Genomic DNA, 27,122 nt, shown 5'->3' with positions numbered 1-27,122 from the left:
TTATATATTCATCCAGGTTATTTATACAGGAATATATATTCTGGATGGAGGTTATATATTCATCCAGGTTATTTATCCAGGAATATATAATCTGGATGGAGGTTATATATTCATCCAGGTTATTTATACAGGAATATATAATCTGGATGGAGGTTAAATATTCATCCAGGTTATTTATCCAGGAATATATAATCTGGATGGAGGTTATATATTCATCCAGGTTATTTATACAGGAATATATAATATGGATGGAGGTTATATATTCATACAGGTTATTTATACAGGAATATATAATCTGGATGGAGGTTATATATTCATCCAGGTTATTTATACAAGAATATATAATATGGATGGAGGTTATATATTCATCCAGGTTATTTATACAGGAATATATATTCTGGATGGAGGTTATATATTCATCCAGGTTATTTATACAAGAATATATAATATGGATGGAGGTTATATATTCATACAGGTTATTTATACAGGAATATATAATCTGGATGGAGGTTATATATTCATCCAGGTTATTTATCCAGGAATATATAATCTGGATGGAGGTTATATATTCATCCAGGTTATTTATACAGGAATATATAATCTGGATGGAGGTTATATATTCATCCAGGTTATTTATACAGGAATATATAATATGGATGGAGGTTATATATTCATACAGGTTATTTATACAGGAATATATAATCTGGATGGAGGTTATATATTCATCCAGGTTATTTATCCAGGAATATATAATCTGGATGGAGGTTATATATTCATCCAGGTTATTTATACAGGAATATATAATCTGGATGGAGGTTATATATTCATCCAGGTTATTTATACAGGAATATATAATATGGATGGAGGTTATATATTCATCCAGGTTATTTATACAGGAATATATAATATGGATGGAGGTTATATATTCATCCAGGTTATTTATCCAGGAATATATAATATGGATGGAGGTTATATATTCATCCAGGTTATTTATACAGGAATATATAATATGGATGGAGGTTATATATTCATCCAGGTTATTTATACAGGAATATATAATATGGATGGAGGTTATATATTCATCCAGGTTATTTATCCAGGAATATATAATATGGATGGAGGTTATATATTCATCCAGGTTATTTATACAGGAATATATAATATGGATGGAGGTTATATATTCATCCAGGTTATTTATACAGGAATATATAATCTGGTTGGAGGTTATATATTCATCCAGGTTATTTATCCAGGAATATATAATCTGGTTGGAGGTTATATATTCATCCAGGTTATTTATCCAGGAATATATAATCTGGTTGGAGGTTATATATTCATCCAGGTTATTTATACAGGAATATATAATATGGATGGAGGTTATATATTCATCCAGGTTATTTATACAGGAATATATAATCTGGTTGGAGGTTATATATTCATCCAGGTTATTTATCCAGGAATATATAATCTGGTTGGAGGTTATATATTCATCCAGGTTATTTATACAGGAATATATAATCTGGTTGGAGGTTATATATTCATCCAGGTTATTTATCCAGGAATATATAATCTGGTTGGAGGTTATATATTCATCCAGGTTATTTATACAGGAATATATAATCTGGTTGGAGGTTATATATTCATCCAGGTTATTTATACAGGAATATATAATCTGGTTGGAGGTTATATATTCATCCAGGTTATTTATCCAGGAATATATAATCTGGTTGGAGGTTATATATTCATCCAGGTTATTTATACAGGAATATATAATATGGATGGAGGTTATATATTCATCCAGGTTATTTATACAGGAATATATAATATGGATGGAGGTTATATATTCATCCAGGTTATTTATACAGGAATATATATTCTGGATGGAGGTTATATATTCATCCAGGTTATTTATCCAGGAATATATAATCTGGATGGAGGTTATATATTCATCCAGGTTATTTATACAGGAATATATAATCTGGTTGGAGGTTATATATTCATCCAGGTTATTTATCCAGGAATATATAATATGGATGGAGGTTATATATTCATCCAGGTTATTTATCCAGGAATATATAATCTGGTTGGAGGTTATATATTCATCCAGGTTATTTATACAGGAATATATAATATGGATGGAGGTTATATATTCATCCAGGTTATTTATCCAGGAATATATAATCTGGTTGGAGGTTATATATTCATCCAGGTTATTTATACAGGAATATATAATATGGATGGAGGTTATATATTCATCCAGGTTATTTATACAGGAATATATAATCAGGTTGGAGGTTATATATTCATCCAGGTTATTTATCCATGAATATATAATATGGATGGAGGTTATATATTCATCCAGGTTATTTATACAGGAATATATAATCTGGATGGAGGTTATATATTCATCCAGGTTATTTATACAAGAATATATAATATGGATGGAGGTTATATATTCATCCAGGTTATTTATACAGGAATATATATTCTGGATGGAGGTTATATATTCATCCAGGTTATTTATACAAGAATATATAATATGGATGGAGGTTATATATTCATACAGGTTATTTATACAGGAATATATAATCTGGATGGAGGTTATATATTCATCCAGGTTATTTATCCAGGAATATATAATCTGGATGGAGGTTATATATTCATCCAGGTTATTTATACAGGAATATATAATCTGGATGGAGGTTATATATTCATCCAGGTTATTTATACAGGAATATATATTCTGGATGGAGGTTATATATTCATCCAGGTTATTTATACAGGAATATATAATATGGATGGAGGTTATATATTCATCCAGGTTATTTATCCAGGAATATATAATCTGGTTGGAGGTTATATATTCATCCAGGTTATTTATCCAGGAATATATAATCTGGTTGGAGGTTATATATTCATCCAGGTTATTTATACAGGAATATATAATATGGATGGAGGTTATATATTCATCCAGGTTATTTATACAGGAATATATAATATGGATGGAGGTTATATATTCATCCAGGTTATTTATCCAGGAATATATAATCTGGTTGGAGGTTATATATTCATCCAGGTTATTTATCCAGGAATATATAATCTGGATGGAGGTTATATATTAATCCAGGTTATTTATCCAGGAATATATAATCTGGATGGAGGTTATATATTCATCCAGGTTATTTATACAGGAATATATAATCTGGATGGAGGTTATATATTCATCCAGGTTATTTATACAGGAATATATAATCAGGTTGGAGGTTATATATTCATCCAGGTTATTTATACAGGAATATATAATATGGATGGAGGTTATATATTCATCCACGTTATTTATACAGGAATATATAATCTGGATGGAGGTTATATATTCATCCAGGTTATTTATACAGGAATATATAATCAGGTTGGAGGTTATATATTCATCCAGGTTATTTATACAGGAATATATAATATGGATGGAGGTTATATATTCATCCAGGTTATTTATACAGGAATATATAATCAGGTTGGAGGTTATATATTCATCCAGGTTATTTATCCAGGAATATATAATATGGATGGCGGTTATATATTCATCCAGGTTATTTATCCAGGAATATATAATCTGGTTGGAGGTTATATATTCATCCAGGTTATTTATACAGGAATATATAATCAGGTTGGAGGTTATATATTCATCCAGGTTATTTATCCAGGAATATATAATATGGATGGAGGTTATATATTCATCCAGGTTATTTATCCAGGAATATATAATCTGGTTGGAGGTTATATATTCATCCAGGTTATTTATCCAGGAATATATAATATGGATGGAGGTTATATATTCATCCAGGTTATTTATCCAGGAATATATAATCTGGATGGAGGTTATATATTCATCCAGGTTATTTATACAGGAATATATATTCTGGATGGAGGTTATATATTCATCCAGGTTATTTATACAGGAATATATAATATGGATGGAGGTTATATATTCATCCAGGTTATTTATACAGGAATATATAATATGGATGGAGGTTATATATTCATCCAGGTTATTTATACAGGAATATATATTCTGGATGGAGGTTATATATTCATAGAGGTTATTTATACAGGAATATATAATATGGATGGAGGTTATATATTCATCCAGGTTATTTATACAGGAATATATATTCTGGATGGAGGTTATATATTCATCCAGGTTATTTATTCAGGAATATATAATATGGATGGAGGTTATATATTCATCCAGGTTATTTATTCAGGAATATATAATAAGGATGGAGGTTATATATTCATCCAGGTTATTTATACAGGAATATATAATATGGATGGAGGTTATATATTCATCCAGGTTATTTATACAGGAATATATAATATGGATGGAGGTTATATATTCATCCAGGTTATTTATACAGGAATATATAATATGGATGGAGGTTATATATTCATCCAGGTTATTTATACAGGAATATATAATATGGATGGAGGTTATATATTCATCCAGGTTATTTATACAGGAATATATAATATGGATGGAGGTTATATATTCATCCAGGTTATTTATCCAGGAATATATAATATGGATGGAGGTTATATATTCATCCAGGTTATTTATACAGGAATATATAATATGGATGGAGGTTATATATTCATCCAGGTTATTTATCCAGGAATATATAATCTGGTTGGAGGTTATATATTCATCCAGGTTATTTATACAGGAATATATAATCTGGTTGGAGGTTATATATTCATCCAGGTTATTTATCCAGGAATATATAATCTGGTTGGAGGTTATATATTCATCCAGGTTATTTATCCAGGAATATATAATCTGGTTGGAGGTTATATATTCATCCAGGTTATTTATACAGGAATATATAATATGGATGGAGGTTATATATTCATCCAGGTTATTTATACAGGAATATATAATATGGATGGAGGTTATATATTCATCCAGGTTATTTATCCAGGAATATATAATCTGGATGGAGGTTATATATTCATCCAGGTTATTTATCCAGGAATATATAATCTGGATGGAGGTTATATATTCATCCAGGTTATTTATACAGGAATATATATTCTGGATGGAGGTTATATATTCATCCAGGTTATTTATCCAGGAATATATAATCTGGATGGAGGTTATATATTCATCCAGGTTATTTATACAGGAATATATATTCTGGATGGAGGTTATATATTCATCCCGGTTATTTATACAGGAATATATAATCTGGTTGGAGGTTATATATTCATCCAGGTTATTTATCCAGGAATATATAATATGGATGGAGGTTATATATTCATCCAGGTTATTTATTCAGGAATATATAATATGGATGGAGGTTATATATTCATCCAGGTTATTTATACAGGAATATATAATCTGGTTGGAGGTTATATATTCATCCAGGTTATTTATACAGGAATATATAATATGGATGGAGGTTATATATTCATCCAGGTTATTTATACAGGAATATATATTCTGGATGGAGGTTATATATTCATCCAGGTTATTTATACAGGAATATATAATATGGATGGAGGTTATATATTCATCCAGGTTATTTATACAGGAATATATAACCTGGTTGGAGGTTATATATTCATCCAGGTTATTTATACAGGAATATATAATATGGATGGAGGTTATATATTCATCCAGGTTATTTATACAGGAATATATATTCTGGATGGAGGTTATATATTCATCCAGGTTATTTATACAGGAATATATATTCTGGATGGAGGTTATATATTCATCCAGGTTATTTATACAGGAATATATAATATGGATGGAGGTTATATATTCATCCAGGTTATTTATACAGGAATATATAATATGGATGGAGGTTATATATTCATCCAGGTTATTTATCCAGGAATATATAATCTGGTTGGAGGTTATATATTCATCCAGGTTATTTATCCAGGAATATATAATCTGGATGGAGGTTATATATTCATCCAGGTTATTTATACAGGAATATATATTCTGGATGGAGGTTATATATTCATCCAGGTTATTTATCCAGGAATATATAATCTGGATGGAGGTTATATATTCATCCAGGTTATTTATCCAGGAATATATAATCTGGATGGAGGTTATATATTCATCCAGGTTATTTATACAGGAATATATATTCTGGATGGAGGTTATATATTCATCCAGGTTATTTATCCAGGAATATATAATCTGGATGGAGGTTATATATTCATCCAGGTTATTTATACAGGAATATATAATCTGGTTGGAGGTTATATATTCATCCAGATTATTTATCCAGGAATATATAATATGGATGGAGGTTATATATTCATCCAGGTTATTTATTCAGGAATATATAATATGGATGGAGGTTATATATTCATCCAGGTTATTTATACAGGAATATATATTCTGGTTGGAGGTTATATATTCATCCAGGTTATTTATCCAGGAATATATAATCTGGTTGGAGGTTATATATTCATCCAGGTTATTTATACAGGAATATATAATATGGATGGAGGTTATATATTCATCCAGGTTATTTATCCAGGAATATATAATCTGGTTGGAGGTTATATATTCATCCAGGTTATTTATACAGGAATATATAATATGGATGGAGGTTATATATTCATCCAGGTTATTTATACAGGAATATATATTCTGGATGGAGGTTATATATTCATCCAGGTTATTTATACAGGAATATATAATATGGATGGAGGTTATATATTCATCCAGGTTATTTATACAGGAATATATAACCTGGTTGGAGGTTATATATTCATCCAGGTTATTTATACAGGAATATATAATATGGATGGAGGTTATATATTCATCCAGGTTATTTATACAGGAATATATAACCTGGTTGGAGGTTATATATTCATCCAGGTTATTTATACAGGAATATATAATATGGATGGAGGTTATATATTCATCCAGGTTATTTATACAGGAATATATAATATGGATGGAGGTTATATATTCATCCAGGTTATTTATACAGGAATATATATTCTGGATGGAGGTTATACATTCATCCAGGTTATTTATACAGGAATATATATTCTGGATGGAGGTTATATATTCATCCAGGTTATTTATACAGGAATATATAATCTGGATGGAGGTTATATATTCATCCAGGTTATTTATACAGGAATATATATTCTGGATGGAGGTTATATATTCATCCAGGTTATTTATACAGGAATATATAATCTGGATGGAGGTTATATATTCATCCAGGTTATTTATACAGGAATATATATTCTGGATGGAGGTTATATATTCATCCAGGTTATTTATACAGGAATATATAATCTGGATGGAGGTTATATATTCATCCAGGTTATTTATACAGGAATATATATTCTGGATGGAGGTTATCCATTCATCCAGGTTATTTATACAGGAATATATATTCTGGATGGAGGTTATATATTCATCCAGGTTATTTATACAGGAATATATATTCTGGATGGAGGTTATATATTCATCCAGGTTATTTATACAGGAATATATATTCTGGATGGAGGTTATACATTCATCCAGGTTATTTATACAGGAATATATATTCTGGATGGAGGTTATACATTCATCCAGGTTATTTATACAGGAATATATATTCTGGATGGAGGTTATATATTCATCCAGGTTATTTATACAGGAATATATATTCTGGATGGAGGTTATACATTCATCCAGGTTATTTATACAGGAATATATATTCTGGATGGAGGTTATATATTCATCCAGGTTATTTATACAGGAATATATAATCTGGATGGAGGTTATATATTCATCCAGGTTATTTATGCAGGAATATATATTCTGGATGGAGGTTATATATTCATCCAGGTTATTTATACAGGAATATATAATGTGGATGGAGGTTATATATTCATACAGGTTATTTATCCAGGAATATATAATCTGGATGGAGGTTATATATTCATCCAGGTTATTTATACAGGAATATATATTCTGGATGGAGGTTATATATTCATCCAGGTTATTTATACAGGAATATATATTCTGGATGGAGGTTATATATTCATCCAGGTTATTTATTCAGGAATATATAATATGGATGGAGGTTATATATTCATCCAGGTTATTTATACAGGAATATATATTCTGGTTGGAGGTTATATATTCATCCAGGTTATTTATCCAGGAATATATAATCTGGTTGGAGGTTATATATTCATCCAGGTTATTTATACAGGAATATATAATATGGATGGAGGTTATATATTCATCCAGGTTATTTATACAGGAATATATATTCTGGATGGAGGTTATATATTCATCCAGGTTATTTATACAGGAATATATAATATGGATGGAGGTTATATATTCATCCAGGTTATTTATACAGGAATATATAACCTGGTTGGAGGTTATATATTCATCCAGGTTATTTATACAGGAATATATAATATGGATGTAGGTTATATATTCATCCAGGTTATTTATACAGGAATATATATTCTGGATGGAGGTTATATATTCATCCAGGTTATTTATACAGGAATATATAACCTGGTTGGAGGTTATATATTCATACAGGTTATTTATACAGGAATATATAATCTGGATGGAGGTTATATATTCATCCAGGTTATTTATCCAGGAATATATAATCTGGTTGGAGGTTATATATTCATCCAGGTTATTTATCCAGGAATATATAATCTGGTTGGAGGTTATATATTCATCCAGGTTATTTATCCAGGAATATATAATCTGGTTGGAGGTTATATATTCATCCAGGTTATTTATACAGGAATATATAATATGGATGGAGGTTATATATTCATCCAGGTTATTTATACAGGAATATATAATATGGATGGAGGTTATATATTCATCCAGGTTATTTATCCAGGAATATATAATCTGGTTGGAGGTTATATATTCATCCAGGTTATTTATCCAGGAATATATAATCTGGATGGAGGTTATATATTCATCCAGGTTATTTATCCAGGAATATATAATCTGGATGGAGGTTATATATTCATCCAGGTTATTTATACAGGAATATATATTCTGGATGGAGGTTATATATTCATCCAGGTTATTTATCCAGGAATATATAATCTGGATGGAGGTTATATATTCATCCAGGTTATTTATACAGGAATATATATTCTGGATGGAGGTTATATATTCATCCAGGTTATTTATACAGGAATATATAATCTGGATGGAGGTTATATATTCATCCAGGTTATTTATCCAGGAATATATAACCTGGATGGAGGTTATATATTCTCCCTTGTCTGTTTGTTACTTGCGAAATCGAAGATTTTTCAAGTGCAGTATATTGGTCGGTTGCATTTCTAATCGTCTGTCTCTGTTTGTTTGTCACTCACCTTCAGGTCACAATTCTAAACCGATCGTCATGAAACTTCATCAAGTTGTAGAGGTCGTCACAATTGAGAAGCCTCTTGATTTTAAGGTCAACATAGGCCAAAAGGTCAACATCAGCCGAATTTCTAAAATGCTCAATTTTTATCTGATTGACTTGAAATTTTAAGAGGATTTGCATATCAGTCACTGAATTAAACCACGAAATATTTTTGGGGTCATCATAGACCAACAACTTATTTTAGGGATTTCGCAAGTAAGCGGGTACTCAAGGATATGTGTCGAGGATAAGGATTGTTACTTGGAATGGCTCACCAAGCCTCTGAAAAATACTTGGAAAGTACCTGAGAGAAAGGGCTGTGCCTCGATCTGCCCAACTACCTCTTTAATACTTGCTGAGGCAATATCGATCGATTAACAAACGTTGTGTTTTGTTATATTAACATTGAGCAGGAGGAAAGCATTAAACATTTTGTGAGTTACTTTAGCAAGCTTTGAACTGACTCTCTGCTCACTTTCACTCTTTCATTCCTCTTTTCTCCCGCCTCTGGAACAAACTCCCTCACTGTCTTCAATCCCACTCCTCCCTCCAGGTTTTTAAAACAGATTTTCACCACCATCCCCGTTTATTCACGCCAGATCCACTTTTTTGAAATGCCAACTTCTTTCCTGGAAGTCCTTGCAGTGTCCATGTGTTTTATACTTCTCCCACTCCTCCCCTCCCCCCTTCCCACGTCTCCTCCCCCCAAGCCCTCTCCCTCCCACACATTCCCGATGTCCCTGCTCTCAAATGTTGTCCTTGTGTGCTTCCCCCTCTCTCCCCATTCCCACGCATCCTCCCCCCAGCCCTCTCCCTCCCACACATTCCCGATGTCCCTGCTCTCAAATGTTGTCCTTGTGTGCTTCCCCTTCTCTCCCCACTCCCATGCCTCCTCCCCCCAGCCCTCTCCCTCCCACACATTCCCGATGTCCCTGCTCTCAAATGTTGTCCTTGTGTGCTTCCCCCTCTCTCCCCATTCCCATGCCTTCTCCCTCCCAGCCCCCCTTCTCACACCCTTCCCCCCCCAACACCCCCCATCCCCACGTCTCCTCCCCCCAAGCCCTCTCCCTCCCACAGATCTCCCGATGTCCCTGCTCTCAAATGTTTTCCTTGTGTGCTTCCCCCTCTCTCCCCATCTTGTCTACCGTTACCCTTATTATATGTTTTATGTGTCCGTTTTTTTTTGTGATTAATGTCAGCTCTTTCACGAGCCTCGATCTTGTGTGCAACAAAAAACAAAAAAAAACTGAAATGCAACTCAAAAGTATAAAATAATTTTGTTGCATTTCTTGAGATAATAAGTGTTTCGGAATAATTATCAGTTGGGGATGATTTTACAATAATTTCTTTAAGATTATTGATATTTATCTTCTTCTTTAACAGGAAGAAAACTTCTGGGTGACATAAACTGTTCGTTGAAACTACTGAAGATTTTTGTTGCGCTGTTGATGATCTTCTCTTTTATCATCATTTCCCTGCTTTATACAAGAGAGATACTTACATCAAAAGAGCTTCCTTCATCAAAAGAGCTTCCTGCACAAGCAACTCAAAAAAGCTAAGATCGTTTTCAGTAGATATTCTCAGATATTTCTAAAAAAACATTCGAATAAGCAAAAAACACCACTTGTGCTCACTGGTGCGTCGCACACTTTGGGGCCATTGAGTGTACCATTGATTCAATGACCACGAGGTTGGACTTTTGCTCATATATAGCATTGTTTTGTGTTACTGATGAACTGATAACTTTTATTTGTATTTCGACCCATTTAACTTTTTGTGTTTAATAGTTGAGAGACAAGTCAGCACACCAACTAACATTTTAGGAACGATTGGCTATTGTTGTTGTTGTTGTTGTTCTTGTATTGCCCCGGACAGTTCTTTCGAACCAGAAACAAACAGTTGGCATGGAGACAGCCGATCGATCTCGCAGAAGTGACCCAGAGATCCCCTACATCCAGCATGATGTACCCCCACCTTCACGAAGTCAGCGTCATGACAGAGTGAGAGAGAGAGACAAAAAATATTCCCTTTCCAAGGCCATTTTCCCTGCTAGAGCAGGGGTTAGCCTTGCGGGCTCCATGACAATCAGCATGGTTCCCTTTTTGAGGCAATGTTTTTATGGCCGGATGCCCTTCCTGACACCAACCCTTTAGTCGCCTCTTACGACACGCAGGGATACGGTGTACCTATTCTAAACCGAGGCACACACCAGCACATTCATCCCAGCAAGCGGGTACTCAATTTGCCGACCTCGGATGAATGACAGGGTGTCAACTCCCACTGGCATTAATTCAATGATTGACCAGGATTTGAACCCAGGATCCGAGGCTCCCAAGCCAGCACCCTAACCGCTAAGCCAACACTAGGCGAGAGACAGAGACCGAGAGAAACCGAGAGAGACCGAGAGAGACCGAAGGACAGAGAGAGAGAAAGAGAGAAAGAGAGAAGAGGGATAGGGCCCGGTGACAGATCGGTACTCGGCACGTGACAAATCGGTCTAATACCAATGGATTTGACCAATGTATATGGTCAAATAACAAATCCGGGCAGCAGGAAAATGGGGAAGATTTGGCTCATGATTTGCATTGGGGGTACAACCACCGCGAAGAGGCATCCCCCACGTTTCTATGTTTGACTGTTGGTGGTAACAGTGGAGGACCACACTCTTGACAGAGCACAAAGGTGCCCATATACAAGTTGTAAACATTTCTGTGGTTATGAACCAATCCTGGACATGACGTTACTGCTCTGGTGATCTGCCCAGGATTGGCTCATAATCAGATCACAAAACGACATATTAATTCGAATTAGGCCTTTCGCAACGTGTGCTTTCAGTTTTGAGACGTGTGCCTGTGTATTCATACACACAAACCGACCCTTTTTGGCATCACAACCCTTCCCGGGAGTTCCCTGATTCCACGGTAGATGGATTTATTGAAATCGTAGATCTCAAGTTATAACACGACAAACAAACAAACAGACCGACAGATAGACACGCCTCCTTTTATAATATAGATTACTTTACACAGGTTTATTATAACACCTCCGTGCTCAGGCCTCAAGTGAGTACATTCTTATGCATTGCCTGAGTTTACCTGGGGGTGATTGAGTAATATGTTTTGTGATTGTCATGCAGGAAATATTTAAATACATATTTCATTGAATTTCCCTGTATAACACCGATTACTTCCGATGGTATATTAATATAAGAACTAGTATAACTCGGTGCGCTCCGCGTGCCTCACCACACGTCGTTTCAGAGGGATAGACATCTTTGACCATTTCGGTGTCTTTTGGGTCTTCGGGGTCTTTTGGGACTTCAGTGTCTTCAGGGGCTTTTGGGTCTTAAGGGTCTTCAGGGTGTTTTGGGTCTTCAGGGTGTTTTGGGTCTTCACGGTGTTTTGGGTCTTTGGGGTGTTTTGGGTCTTCAGCGTATTTTGGATCTTTAAGGGTATTGTCTTCAGGGGTCTTGGTGGTATTGAGGGTCTCGGGGGACTTAAAGGGACATCAAAGTTCTGAAGGGTCTCAGCAGTCAAAACGTAAATTAAGAGGGTGTTAATTATATTTGAAGAAGAAGAAGAAGACCTTTTGGTCGCATATAAACATACATACAAACAAACAGACATACACACAAACCGACATAACAATATACATTTATTCTATTATCACTAGATGGTATTCATAGAATACTTACCCTGTGCAGTCAACTTGGTGTGAGCCAACTCTTCTGTTTTTGAACGTTTTTTTTTTGATCCAATATGGCTGCCAGACCACGTGAGCGATGACATCATCAATTTATATTCTCTAAATAATTGATGCATAGATCATGTTCAATAAATTTCAAAATGATCAGACTAAGCGTTGTCCCTGTCGAATTATGACGTCATAATTATGACACTAATGACATCATCGTTAACAAAACCTATTCCCCATATGGAGTTATTTACAATGAGCCACGTTTCATTTTTTTCCATAGAGCGGTTTTGGAGATATAGAGGTACAACATTTTTCGGTTTTTCCAAGATGGCACCTGTAACACATCACCTATGACGTCATGATTATCATTAAAATATTCGAACGGAGGAGGTGTTCCTATCGTGAAAATTTCGTGTCCATCAGACCAACAGTTGCTGAATTTTTTTCAATAATGATCAGATGGATAAGTGTTGTATTTGTCGAATTATGACGTCATAACGAAGGCACCGATGACATCATCATTAACATATTTTATTCCCCATGGTGAGTCGGTGACAATGAGCCAGGTCTCAATTTTTTCCATGAAGTGGTTTCAGAGATATAGAGGTGCGAAGTTTTTCCAAGATGGCGCCTGTACCACGTGACCTATGACGTCATAATAATAATTGAAATATTATACAGGAGTAGGCCCTCGTATGGTGAAAATTTCATGTCAATCGAACCAAGAATTGCAAAGAAAAAAAATTCATACTGATCTAATCAAGCTGGTGTACTTGTCGAATTCTGACGTCATAATTAAAGTACTGATGAAATCATCATTAACAGATCTTATTCCCCAAGTGGAGTACTTGACAATGAGCCATGTTTCAGTTTTTTCCCATGGAGCGGTTTCGGAGATATAAAGGTGCAACTTTTTTTCGATTTTTCCAAGATGGCGCCTGTACCACGTGACATATGACGTCATAATTATCATTTTTAAAATTCCACAGGAGGAGCCGCTCATATTCTGAAAATTTCGTGCCAATCGGACTAACAGTTGCAGAGGAATTTTTTTTTCATACTGATAGGATCAAGTGTTGAACTTGTCGATTATGATATCATAATTAAGGCACCGATGACATCATCATCAACATGTCTTATTCCCCATGGTGAGTACTTGACAATGAGCCATGTTTCCATTTTTTCCATTGAGCGGTTTGGGAGATATAGAGGTGTAACGTTTTTCCAAGATGGTGCCTCTACCACATGAGCTATGGCATCATAATATTAACTAAAATATTCTACAGGAGGACGCCCTCCTATGGTGAAAATTCCATGTCAATCGGACCAATGGTTGCCGAGAAAATGAATTTTTAAAATGCAGACATGGCACACACTTTACTTTTCTGAAATGCAGACACGTACGTACCTGAATGCTTTTTAAAATGCAGACATGGCACACACTTTACTTTACTGAAATGCAGACACGTACGTACCCGCTTTTCGCTTCGTGAGCGCACAGTAATAAGATTAAGTCCTTGCCCCCCCCCAAATCGAAAATCCAAACTACACCTATGGTTGCAAGTCTGGATGTGATCGACCCAGAACTGCAGGAGAAGTAGTGACAAACACATATTGTTACGTGCTCCTCCCAGACCCCCTGGTCACGATGTACCTCCGAGCCCTGAGAGGAGCCACGGCAGAAAAATATGTTATTCTGTGTCAGAAACAATAGTGAAACCACACCAATGATTAATCAACAAACAAATATTGTATTAAAAATCACACAAGAATAACGGTACAACAAATAGCAATCAAAAGTATACTCAATACATCTTATGATGGTACCATCAACTAGCATAGAATAACTCACGGTGTTCCAAGTGAGTGGAAAAACCTTCCCCAATGTCTCTATATTCCCGTCCTCAAGACGAAGTTGACTCGCTCCAGCAATCGCGAGAACAATGTCCAATCGAGACCAGAATCCCATGCGGATGGCAAGGGCAGTCGCACCGCCGAAGCAGCTCTCGGGCGTAGGCGGTCAAAGCGACGCAAAAAGTCACGTGGTCCAAAACCAAAGGCAAACTCGCGGCGGAATTGGAAATCCCAAAGGCGCCCTCCAGATATGAACGTTCCCGGTTCAGTCAGCGAACCGCCACTTACTCTTCAAACTCAGCGATGCGCACACACATCCCCGAAAGACGACAGGATGGTGAAAAAAGCTGACGCGTAGCCAAGAGCTTTTATTGAACAAAGCGCGAGTGTCAAAATGGCCGACGGCTCTTACTTGAGTCGACACGGCCCTGCGATGATTCTTGAGAATCGCAACGCCCAAACCTGACCACGCAGGTTTTTCAATCCCCCAGCGATAACACCTATCGCAGGAACTCCTTTCAAGGAAACTCAAAGTTCACTCGCGACTTTCGTTCAACAACGCTCGCTACGGAGCTGGAAGCTACTCGCTTCTTGTCCGACTTCCCTCGCCACGCCTTCGCCTTCTTCTTCTTCCTCTTCTTCCGGTTCCCGATCCGGTTTCCTGTTTCATTTAAGGTTAACCCTTTTACATTTTGATAATACTAATGGCCATTTCACTTAAACGATGATAATAATAATACATAGAACCAGAAGTGTTTCAAGTGGATGAAAACCACAACAGCGGAAGTGATGAATCCGTAATACTTCCCCCCCTCAAGAAAGAAAGTTTGAACACAGCGAGAACTTTCTTTGCAGGCAAACTCTGTAAACAAACAAAAGTACACTCACAACCCAAATCATCAATTCCCGTGAGCAACAATAATCAATATTCCCCAAAAATAAAGCAACAAAACTTCGAACAACCCACAGAGATTTCCAAAGTTAATTCACTCTGGACAAAGCATCAGCAACAACATTGTCCCTGCCCTTACATGTTCAATTTCCCCGTTGAACTCTTGCAAAGCCAAACTCCATCTCATCAACCTCTGATTTTTATTTTTAGATTCGGTTGAATGAAGGTTAAGGGGTTGATCAAAAAATCTAAAATCAAGCAAATTGATAGCACTTTTTCCGGGAGGCCGAGCTGAGAACCAGGTTTCATGGTGGTTGGGTGGTGAGGCCTGGAAGTATTCACTACATGGACGCCTTTAGGAACGTGGAGTTCGCTGTTAATCCGTGTAGGAAAGTTCACTACATGGACGCCTTGAGGAACGTGGAGTTCACGGTTAATCCGTGTAGGAAAGTTCACTACATGGACGCCTTTAGGAACGTGGCGTTCACGGTTAGTCCGTGTAGGAATCTTGGCTTGGCTGCTCCGCAGCATTCAGTACTTCAACTCTTCCTAATTTTCATAATAATCACGGTTGGACCGCTTGTCGCTGTAGTCTCGTGAATAGCGGTCTCCTTCTCGGCCAATACCCTGATAATCATTCCTTCGGGAGCTGCCGTAACTCTGGGAGCCTCCATAGTAATATAGATTGTGACCACCACCAAAACTACCTCCACGTTGACCTCCTCTGTAGCCCCCTCGACACCTATGAAATGCCTTCTCTACTGTTATGGTCCGACCCTCCAACTCCTTGCCATTCAGATCCTTTTCTGCATCTCTGGCATCCTTTGTGTTTTCAAACGTGACAAAGCCAAACCCTTCTTGACTTTTGTGTCTCCCTGTCTTTTATCAGCAGCACTTCCAAAAGCGGGCCATATTTGCCGAAGACAGAGGCCAGAACATCTTTCCTTGTTTTGAAGTTCAGTCCACCTACAAAGAGCTTGCCAACATTGCCTCCATCCCTGACTTGTGTAGTGTTACTTTCCATACTAGGCTTTGTAAGAAACATCGGGTTACCAGAAACCTGACCACCGGCCAAATCATTCCCGATAACAAAAGATACTCCCTCTCCAGGAAGAGTGGCTTGTAAACCTACGGGGACCGGCCCTGACACCAAATCAGACTCTAAATGGATGACATGAAGTGGAGCTTTAACACAGTCACCAACCCCCTGTAAACGAACACTAACACCAGTTGCCGTCTTCTCTGACAATGGCAAAATGCCTTCAAGCATCAAAGTTTGATGTGCTCCTGTGTCCCTCAATACCCTAACCGGTTTCTGGTTAGTCGAGTCTCCATCCAGTGACACAAACCCCTCTGAAATAAATGGTTGGTAACCCTTTTGAGGGCGATTTCTCACATTTGCCATTGCATTCGGAGTTGTACTAGTCTGACTCCGCTCCTGATTTTCCCTTTCCATAGCATAACATTGGGACATCACATGTCCAGGTTTCTTGCAAAAAGCGCAAGTAGGCCCGGAGGAGAACCTCGTGGTCTGCCTCGAGCCCCCCGGAAGATAGGTCTGTCTTGGAACTGTAGTCTTCTGATTTCTAAAAGTCGTGGTATCAGAGTTGTCCTCATAGTCATCTCGAGGCCGCCCCCATGAATTTTCGTTCTCCGCACCGGATGTACCATAACTCCCCTGGCGAACTCTAGGCGAGACGTTAGGTTTGTGGAACCCCATCCTGTGTGTTAAGGCATAGTCATCTGCCATGGTTAGTGGTTACTGCCTCATACAACTTTGGTACTTTCCTTTCCTCCAGATGTACTTTAATGTCCTCGTGGACACACTGTTGGAATTCCTCCACCAGGATCAATTGTCGCAATAGTTCAAAGTCTTTCCCAACCCCTTTTGAATCAGACCACCGATCAAACATGGTTTCTTTCATTCTGGCAAACTCCACATGGGTCTCACTCTCCCTCTTCCTGGCATTCCGGAATTTTTGCCGGTAAGCTTCAGGGACCAATTCATAGGCTTTGAGAATGGTTTTCTTCACTATCTCATAAATCTGCACATTGTTCAATCGGTAAAGCCGAATAAATATCTTGAGCTTTACCCACCAGAACACTTTGCACTAACATGGTCCAGGACTCCTCAGGCCTTTTTAGCATTCGAGCCACTTTCTCAAAGTGTAAAAAAAACTTGGCTACCTCTTTTTCATTGAAGAGTGGAACCAGCCTCACATGTCTACCAACATCCCAGGTGTTCTGACTAGTTGTCGAACCAGTCGGCATGGATGCTACCTCTCCCCATTCTTTCATTAAATCCAGCTCCTTGAATTTAATTTCCTTCTGAAGTGCCATGTCACGTTCCCTTAACTCCCTCTCGGCTGTTCTCTCCTCTGCTCTTTCCTTTTCTCTTCTCTCTTCTCTCTTCGAGTTCCCTTGCAGCTCTCCTTTCCTCTGTTCTTTCCTGTTCACTTCTTTCTTCGAGTTCTCTTTCCTGTGCTGCTCTTCTTTCCTCGAGTTCTCTTTCAGTTCTCCTTTCCTCTGCTCTTTTTTCTTCTAACCTTTCCTTGAGTTCTCGTTCCTGTGCTTTTAACCTTTCCTGGCTCTGCAATTGCATCTCCATTTTCCAGAGCTCCACATTTTCTTGTTCCTCGGGTAACCAATCCAAGACTACCTCTTTCCATGTTCCTAGTCCCACCAGAGATTCTACCACCAATGTCTGCATCTCTGCTTTCTTCATATTAGCTCGGACCTCCAAGTTAAAATGTCTGGCCAATATCAAGAGTTCCGATTTTTTTTAATGCTTGGAACTGTGCCTCACTAGGGGACGCCGCAAACTTTCCTGTGTCAAACACCATGGTGACTATCCGTTAACACCTGTTAACCTTCACACAAAAAATTTCCATTTTTTTTGAAAAATTTAGGAATGTTGGAAAAAATTCCAAATTTGGGAATTCTGGGAATGTTAGGGAATTTTTTCCCAGACGAAATTTAGGGAATTTAATCCACAGTACGAGATTTAGGGAATTTAATCAGCAAAGCCGAGCCCCCAATTTCTCCACAGTACGAGCCCCCAATTTCAATCTGGGTCAATCCCGAACGGATGTTATTAGGGAATTTCATCCCGCACGAAGACCCAATTTCGAGCCCATGAGTCAACTGGACGAGCCCCCAATTTCTGTTACGTGCTCCTCCCCGACCCCCCGGTCATGATGTACCTCCGAGCCCCGAGAGGAGCCACGGCAGAAAAATATGTTATTCTGTGTCAGAAATCAATAGTGAAACCACACCATTGATTATTATCAACAAACAAATATTGCATTAAAAATCACACAAGAATAACGGCACAACAAATAGCAATCAAAAGAAAGTACACTCAATACATCTTATGATGGTACCATCAACTAGCATAGGATAACTCACGGTGTTCCAAGTGAGTGGAAAAACCTTCCCCAATGTCTCTATATTCCCGTCCTCAAGACGAAGTTGACTCGCTCCAGCGATCGCTAAAACAATGTCCAATCGAGACCAGAATCCCGTGCGGATGGCAAGGGCAGTCGCACCGCCGAAGCAGCTCTCAGACGTAGGCGGTCGAAGTGACGCAAAAAGTCACGTGGTCCAAAACCAAAGGCAAAAACGTGGCGGAATGGGAAATCCCAAAGGCGCCCTCCAGATATGAACGTTCCCGGTTCAGCGTTTGAACCGCCACTTACTCTTCAAACTCAGCATTGCGCACACACATCCCCGACAGACGACAGGATGGTGGAAAAAGCTGACGCGTAGCCAAGAGCTTTTATTGAACAAAGCGCGAGTGTCAAAATGGCCGACGGCTCTTACTTGAGTCGACACGACCCGGCGATGATTCTTCAGAATCGCAACACCCAAACCTGACCACGCAGGTTTTTCAATCCCCCAGCGATAACACCTATCACAGGAACTCCTTTCAAGGAAACTCAAAGTTCACTCGTGACTTTCGTTCGACAACGCCCGCTACGGAGCTGGAAGCTACTCGCTTCTTGTCCGACTTCACTCGCCACGCCTTCGCCTTCTTCCTCTTCCTCTTCTTCCGGTTCCCGATCAGGTTTCCTGTTTCATTTAAAGTTAACCCTTTTACATTTTGATAATACTAATGGCCATTTCACTTAAACAATGATTTTTGTATACTGAATCGAGGTTCGTGAAAGAGCTAACATTTACTTCACAAACAAATCAACCAGACAAACAAAATACCCCAAAAGAGGGAGCGGAAGACAAGATGGGGAGAGAAGGGGAAGCACACAAACACAACATCCGAGAGCAGGGAGATGTGTGGAAGGGAGAGGGCCCGGGGGGAGGAGGCATGGGAAGGGGGGGGGGGGGCAGGGAGAAGTGTAAAACACAAGGACACCAAGGACTTCCTGGACAGAAGTTGGTATTTCAAAAAAGTGGCATTGGGGTGAAATTAGCGGGGGTAGAAAAGATCAAGGTTTTGGATGGGGGAAGATAAGAGATGGTGGTGAACAGCTGTTTTAAAGACCTGGAGGGTGGAGTGGGATTGAAGAGAGTGAGTGGGTTTGTTCCAGAGGCGGGAGAAAAGAGGAATGAAGGAGTGAAGATGAGCAGAGAGTCTTGATTTTGGCAGTTTAACCATAAGAGGGTTGCAGGCAGATCTTGTGCGACCTGTAGGAATATTTGCGGGACAGAGCCCAGAGAGAGCTGGGGGGGGGGGGGCAAGGCCAGAGAGGAGTCAGTAGAAGACGGAAAGACCACCAACCTGCCTGCGGTGAGTGAGTGAGAGGCCCTTGGAGTTAGCTTCATCACGGGAGATTCCAATGATTCTGAATGCTTTGGTTTCAACAGCGTGAAGGCGAGCTAGGTGTGAGGCAGGAGCACCAGCCCAGAGGGGAGAGCAGTATTCCATTGAGCTGTGGATGAAAGCCTTGTATGTGGTGAGGAGCTCAGGTGTGCCAAGGAAGGACTTCGCACGACGGAGGATGCCCAGTCGGCGACTGGCTTTGGAAGCCAGATTTGAAATGTGGTTTTCCCAGGAAAGATCATGGCAGATAGTGAGACCCAAAAGCTTGAGTGACAGAACTTCTTGGAGAGGATTATTCAAAAAGTGGATGGGAGGGTTGTCCAGTCGGTCTTTTCGGAGAGACATCGTAAGAGTGTGAGATTTGTCAGGATTGAAAGACATGTTCCACTTGTTTGCCCAGTCTGTGATTTTGTCAAGGTCTGCAGAGAGTGAGGAGGCTGCAGACTGCCGATCTGAGGGATGAAGAATGGAGCGACAGTGAGTAGAGTCGTCAGCAAAGATATAGAGAGGATTTTCAAGAGAGTCAGAGAGATCATTGATGAAGACCAGAAAAAGCACAGGGCCCAGAATACTGCCTTGGGGATCTCCAGCCTGAACAGGAAGAGGAGATGAGAGAAACCCATTCAGGGCCACACGTTGACTACGACTAGAGAGGAAGTCCGCCAGCCATGCGTGGAGATTTCCATGGATACCAAAAGAGGAGAGTTTGGTGAGCAGAGCGGGGTGCCGGACCGTATCGAAGGCACGTGATATGTCAAGGGAGACTGCTCTAATTTCCTGTTTGGCATTGAGGACCTCCATCCATTGTAGAGAAAGCAGAAGCAGCATGTCCAGAGTGGAGTGTCCAGGTCTGAAACCAAATTGATAATCAGAGATCAAGCCATTGGAGAAGAGGAAAGATTTCATATCTGAAGCAATGATGGATTCCATGACTTTGCTGATAATTGGGAGAAGGCTGATTGGTCTGTAGTTGCTGGGATCTGTTTTTGCACCTTTTTTGTGCAAAGCGGTGATGTTGGCAGATTTCCAAGCAGATGGAAGATGACCTTGAGCAAAAGAGAGGGTGAAGAGAACAGAGAGAGGGAGTGAAAGAGCGGAAGAACATGATTTTAGGACCCGTGGGCTGATGCCGTCAGGTCCAGTTGCAGAATCAGAGTCGAGGGTTGACAGAAACTTTTCCGCCTTGTCAGGAGGAAAGGACACAGAGTCCAGGAGCAGCTGGGTACGACTGGGTACGGTGGGTACAGAGAGGGATGGGTTTGGGACACAAGATTTAGAGGCAAACACAGAGTTGAGGCATTCAGCTTTTTCACGTGCGGAGTGAGCCGTGTGGCCATTTGAGGTGAGGGAGGGGATGGAGGGGGCACAAACACCAGAAACAGATTTGACCAGACGCCACCAGGATTTGGAAGAGGGACACAGATAAGAGAGTTCGGTCCTGAGAACGGAGAGATATTGTTTCCTGGCTCTCCTGAGGGTGGACACACACTTGTTTCGGGCTTTGTGAAAGGAAATGAGATTTCCTTCCGTTGGATTTGCTTTCCAGGAGACGAAAGCAAGTTGTTTCTGGGCAATAGCCTCACCACAAGATTCCGTGTACCATGAACGGGAGGAAGGGTATGACAACTAAAGACGAGATGGGATAAATCTGTGCATGAGAGAGAGCAATTTACTTTGGAAGAATTCCCAGGATGAGTTGATGTCAGAGGCAGTAGAGATGGGAGACCAGTCCAGATGATTGATGGCTGCGTGAAGACCGTGCCAGTTGGCCTGAGTGAAATGCCAGACTCGTCGACGCTGAGGAGGCTCTCTGAGAATGGTCAGAGAGATGTCCACTTTAACAAGCACATGATCAGAAGAGCCGATTGGAGCAGAAGAAGAGCAGCAGACATTTTCAGGGAAGTTAGTCATAACCAAGTCCAGAAGAGAAGATGCTCCGTTGACTGAGATCCGGGTTGGGAAATTGACAGATTGTGTCAGTCCCAGTGAGTCACAGAAGTCCTTTGCTGAAGAGCCATGGCTGGTGAGAGAGGTACCCACCCCCAGCCAACTGGCATGGTGACAGTTGAAATCACCACATATGAGGAAGAGAGAGTTGGGATGGGTAGATAGAAGTTGGTCCATATTATCAGACAGCGAGATGTAGATGGAGTCATCACTGTTTGGTGGACGGTACAACACACATATGAACAAAAGGTGGGAGCGAAGGGGAAGCCGTAGCCAAAGGTATTCCTGGGGGTGAGGTGGAGAGAGGGCAGTGCAGGGCGAGTGAGGAAGAGAGTTTTTTTTATAAATATAGCAACCCCACCTCCAGGACGAGGCTCAGCTCTATCATACCGGAGGAGGGAGTAACCTGGGAAAGATACCAAGGAATCAGAGACATCATGAAGGAGGAAAGATTCTGTTAAGCAGATCACGTCTGGTTTGTCAGAAGCAACCTGTATGGAGAGATCAGTTAAGTTTGAGCGAAGGCCCTGGATGTTTGAGGTCCATACTGTTAAGGAAGAGGAAGGGGGAGCATCGGATACAGGACAGGGGGGGGGGGGGAGCGGTAGGGTAAGATGTGGAAGAGGAGGAAGAGGTAGGGAGAGCTGTTGAAGGAGTGTCAGAGATTACAGAATAGCTTGGAGAAAGGGAAGAATGGGGCAGACAAAAGGTTTGATGGTGATTGGGTGAGGCGCAGTGAGGTGTTATTTGAGGAGGGGGAAGAGTGAGGCAGAAGGTTGAGGGAGAGGAAGGGGGAAGAAGCGGAGAGGACGCTTTGAGGAGGAGGGGTGAGAGGGGAGTCTAGGAGGGGAGGAGTGAGGGAGAGTCTCAGAGGGGAGGGGAGTGGGGGGAGTTTCGGAGGGAAGGGGCAGGGGGGGAGATTTGAAAGGGATGGGTGATGGGGAAGATTTGGGGGGGAGGGGTAAGGGGGAAGATTTGAAAGAGATGGGTGATGGGGAAGATTTGGAGGGAAGGGGTGAGATTGGATTTTGAAAAGTGTACGATTAATGGGAAACGAACATTTATTGCAAAATGAGTTTCTTGAGGCATTCGAGTCAAAAATACATTTGAGGACGCTGAAGGATGGGTGGAGTTCTGGAGAGTTTAGGGAATGAATGAAAGATGCACTGTAAGAGATGGAATTTTTTTTTGGAATGAATAGATTTGGTGAGCAAGTCGAAAGCATCCTTTTATAGAAGAAGAAGAAAAAGGTGTTATAGAATATGACAAAATAAAGTTCTTCAGGGGACAGATGAAACACTTTTTAACAACGTGATCACGTGATCACAAACAACGTGGTCGAAGAACGAACGAACAAATAAGAATGAACAAACCGATAAGAACAGGTAAGGAAATATATATATATATTTTTTTTTTGAGATTTTAAAACAAGGAAGTATGGGGTGAAAAGACCGTGAAAAACAGAGACCGAAAGTAATTTGCAGTGCGATCGAAGAACCGCTGAGACAAAAAAAAAAAGCCTCAAGCCAAGGTGGAACACGGTAGCCTACTAGCACTACACTAGGCCTCAGAATACACGATACGAAAAAAACGATGATTCTGTACACAGGTATGAAAAACCAACACCGAGAAACCTATTAAAGTCACCCCAATAGGTACATACACCGAAAGAAAGATACAGATTCGACAAACACACAATTGTGAAAAATTACTTAACTTCGAAAGCGTGCGCGCGGGGACAGCTTTGAAGAGACGTGACGACCAATCTTGCGCATCAATTGCGATAATAATAATACATAGAACCAGAAGTGTTTCAAGTAGATGAAAACCACAACAGCGGAAGTGACGAATCCGTAACAATATACACACACAAACACGAATGACACACACACACGGAAACACACGTACACACATACACATATATACACACACGTACACACATACACATATATACACACGTACACACAAACACACGTACACACAAACACACATACACACAAACACACGTACACACACACATATACACACAAACACATACAAACACATACACACAAACACACATACACACAAACACACGTACACACAAACCCAGGTACACACAAACACACATACACATAAACACACGTACACGCATACACATACACACGAACACATGCACACACAGCAACACAAACACACACACACAAACACACACACAAAAACACACATGCACACAAACACACGTACACACATACAAATATACACGCAAACACACACATACACATACACACAAACACACATACACACATGCACACATACACACAAACACACATACACACAAACTCACACACACAAACACACATGCACATGTACACACAAACACACGTACACACAAACACACGTACACACGTACACACGTACACACAAACACACGTACACACATACACACAAACACACATACACAAACATACATACACACAAACATACAAACACACACACACAAAGACACAAACACACATACACACAAACACATGTACACACAAAAACACACAAACACACACACATACACACATACACACATGCACACGTACACACAAACACACGTACACACAAACACATATACACACAAACACATACAAACATACACACAAACACACATACACACATACACACATGCACACGTACACACAAACACACGCACACACAAAACAAATGTACACACAAACACACGCACACACAAACACACGTACACACATACAAATATACACACAAACACACACAAACACAAGCACAAACACACATACACACATGCACACATACACACAAAAACACATACACACAAACACACATACACACTAACACACATGCACATGCACACACAAACACACGTACACACGAACACACGTACACACATATACACAAACACACACACACAAACACATGTACACACAAACACACATACACAAACATACATAAACACAAACATACAAACACACACACACAAAGACACAAACACACATACACACAAACACATGTACACACAAACACACACAAACACATACACACAAACACACATACACACAAACACACAAACATACGTACACACAAACACACATACACACAAACACATGTACACACATACACATATACACACAAACACATACAGACAAACACACATACACACGGACACACAAACACACAAACACAAAAACAAATGTACACAAACACACGCACACACAAACACACGTACACACAAACAAATATACACACAAACACACAAACACACAAACACACATACACACATACACACATGCACACATACACACAAACACACAAACACACATACACACATACACACAAACACACATACACACAAACACACGTACACACAAACACACGTACACACAAACACATGTACACACATACACACAAACACACTCATACACACAACCACACACATACACACAAACACACACACACACAAACACGCGTACACACACACACAAACACACATACACATATGCACACATACACATATGCACACAAACAAACACATACACACAAACACACATACACACATGCACACACACACACATACACACATACACGTACACACATACACACATACACAAACATACAAACACACATACACACAAACATATAAACACACACACAAACACACGTACACACAAACACACGTACACACATACACATATACACACACACGTACACACAAACACACGTACACACAAACACACGTACACACATACACATATATACACACAAGTACACACAAACACATACACATAAACACACGTACACACAAACACAAATACACACAAACACAAACAAACACACACACACACACACACACACACACAAACAGACATACACACAAACACACATACACACAAACACATGTACACACATACACACAAACACACGTACACACATACACACAATCACATACACACAAACACATGTACACACACAAATATACACACAAACACATACAAACACATACACACAAACACACATACACACAAACACACGTACACACAAACCCAGGTACACACAAACACACATACACACAAACACACATACACACATACACACAAACACATACACACATGCACACACAGACACACAAACACACACATACACACAAACACGTACACACAAAAACACGTACACACATACAAATACACACACAAACACACAAACACATACACACAAACACACATACACACATACACACATGCACACATGCACACAAACACACAAACACACATACACACAAACACACATGCACATGCACACAAAAACACATGTACACACAAACACACAAACACCAGTACACACATACACACAAACACACGTACACACATACACACAAACACACACACACACACACAAACACACATACAAATGTACACACATAAACACATACACAAACATACATACACACAAACATACAAACACACACACACAAAGACACAAACACACATACACACAAACACATGTACACACAAACACACACAAACAC

At 39.3% G+C, this 27,122-nt stretch overlaps 1 protein-coding gene across 2 annotated transcripts in view; it reads left to right on the top strand.

Annotated features, from left to right (window-relative positions):
- LOC137417152 (alpha-(1,3)-fucosyltransferase 7-like) overlaps positions 1-27,122 on the top strand; it is a 124,508-nt gene that overhangs the window by 57,367 nt on the left and 40,019 nt on the right. For both annotated transcript variants that reach the window (XM_078774823.1, XM_078774825.1), the window contains exon 2: positions 10,812-10,982. In XM_078774823.1, the coding sequence (XP_078630949.1) occupies positions 10,812-10,982 (171 nt within the window). The remainder of the gene's footprint in view (positions 1-10,811; positions 10,983-27,122) is intronic.

This window comes from Myxine glutinosa, chromosome 3 (genome assembly GCF_964187855.1).
Source record: "Myxine glutinosa chromosome 3, kmMyxGlut1.1, whole genome shotgun sequence".
Taxonomy (NCBI): Eukaryota; Metazoa; Chordata; class Myxini; order Myxiniformes; family Myxinidae; genus Myxine; species Myxine glutinosa.
The sequence above is the reverse complement of the archived record's forward strand: the minus strand, read 5'-3'. Positions and strand labels throughout refer to the sequence as shown.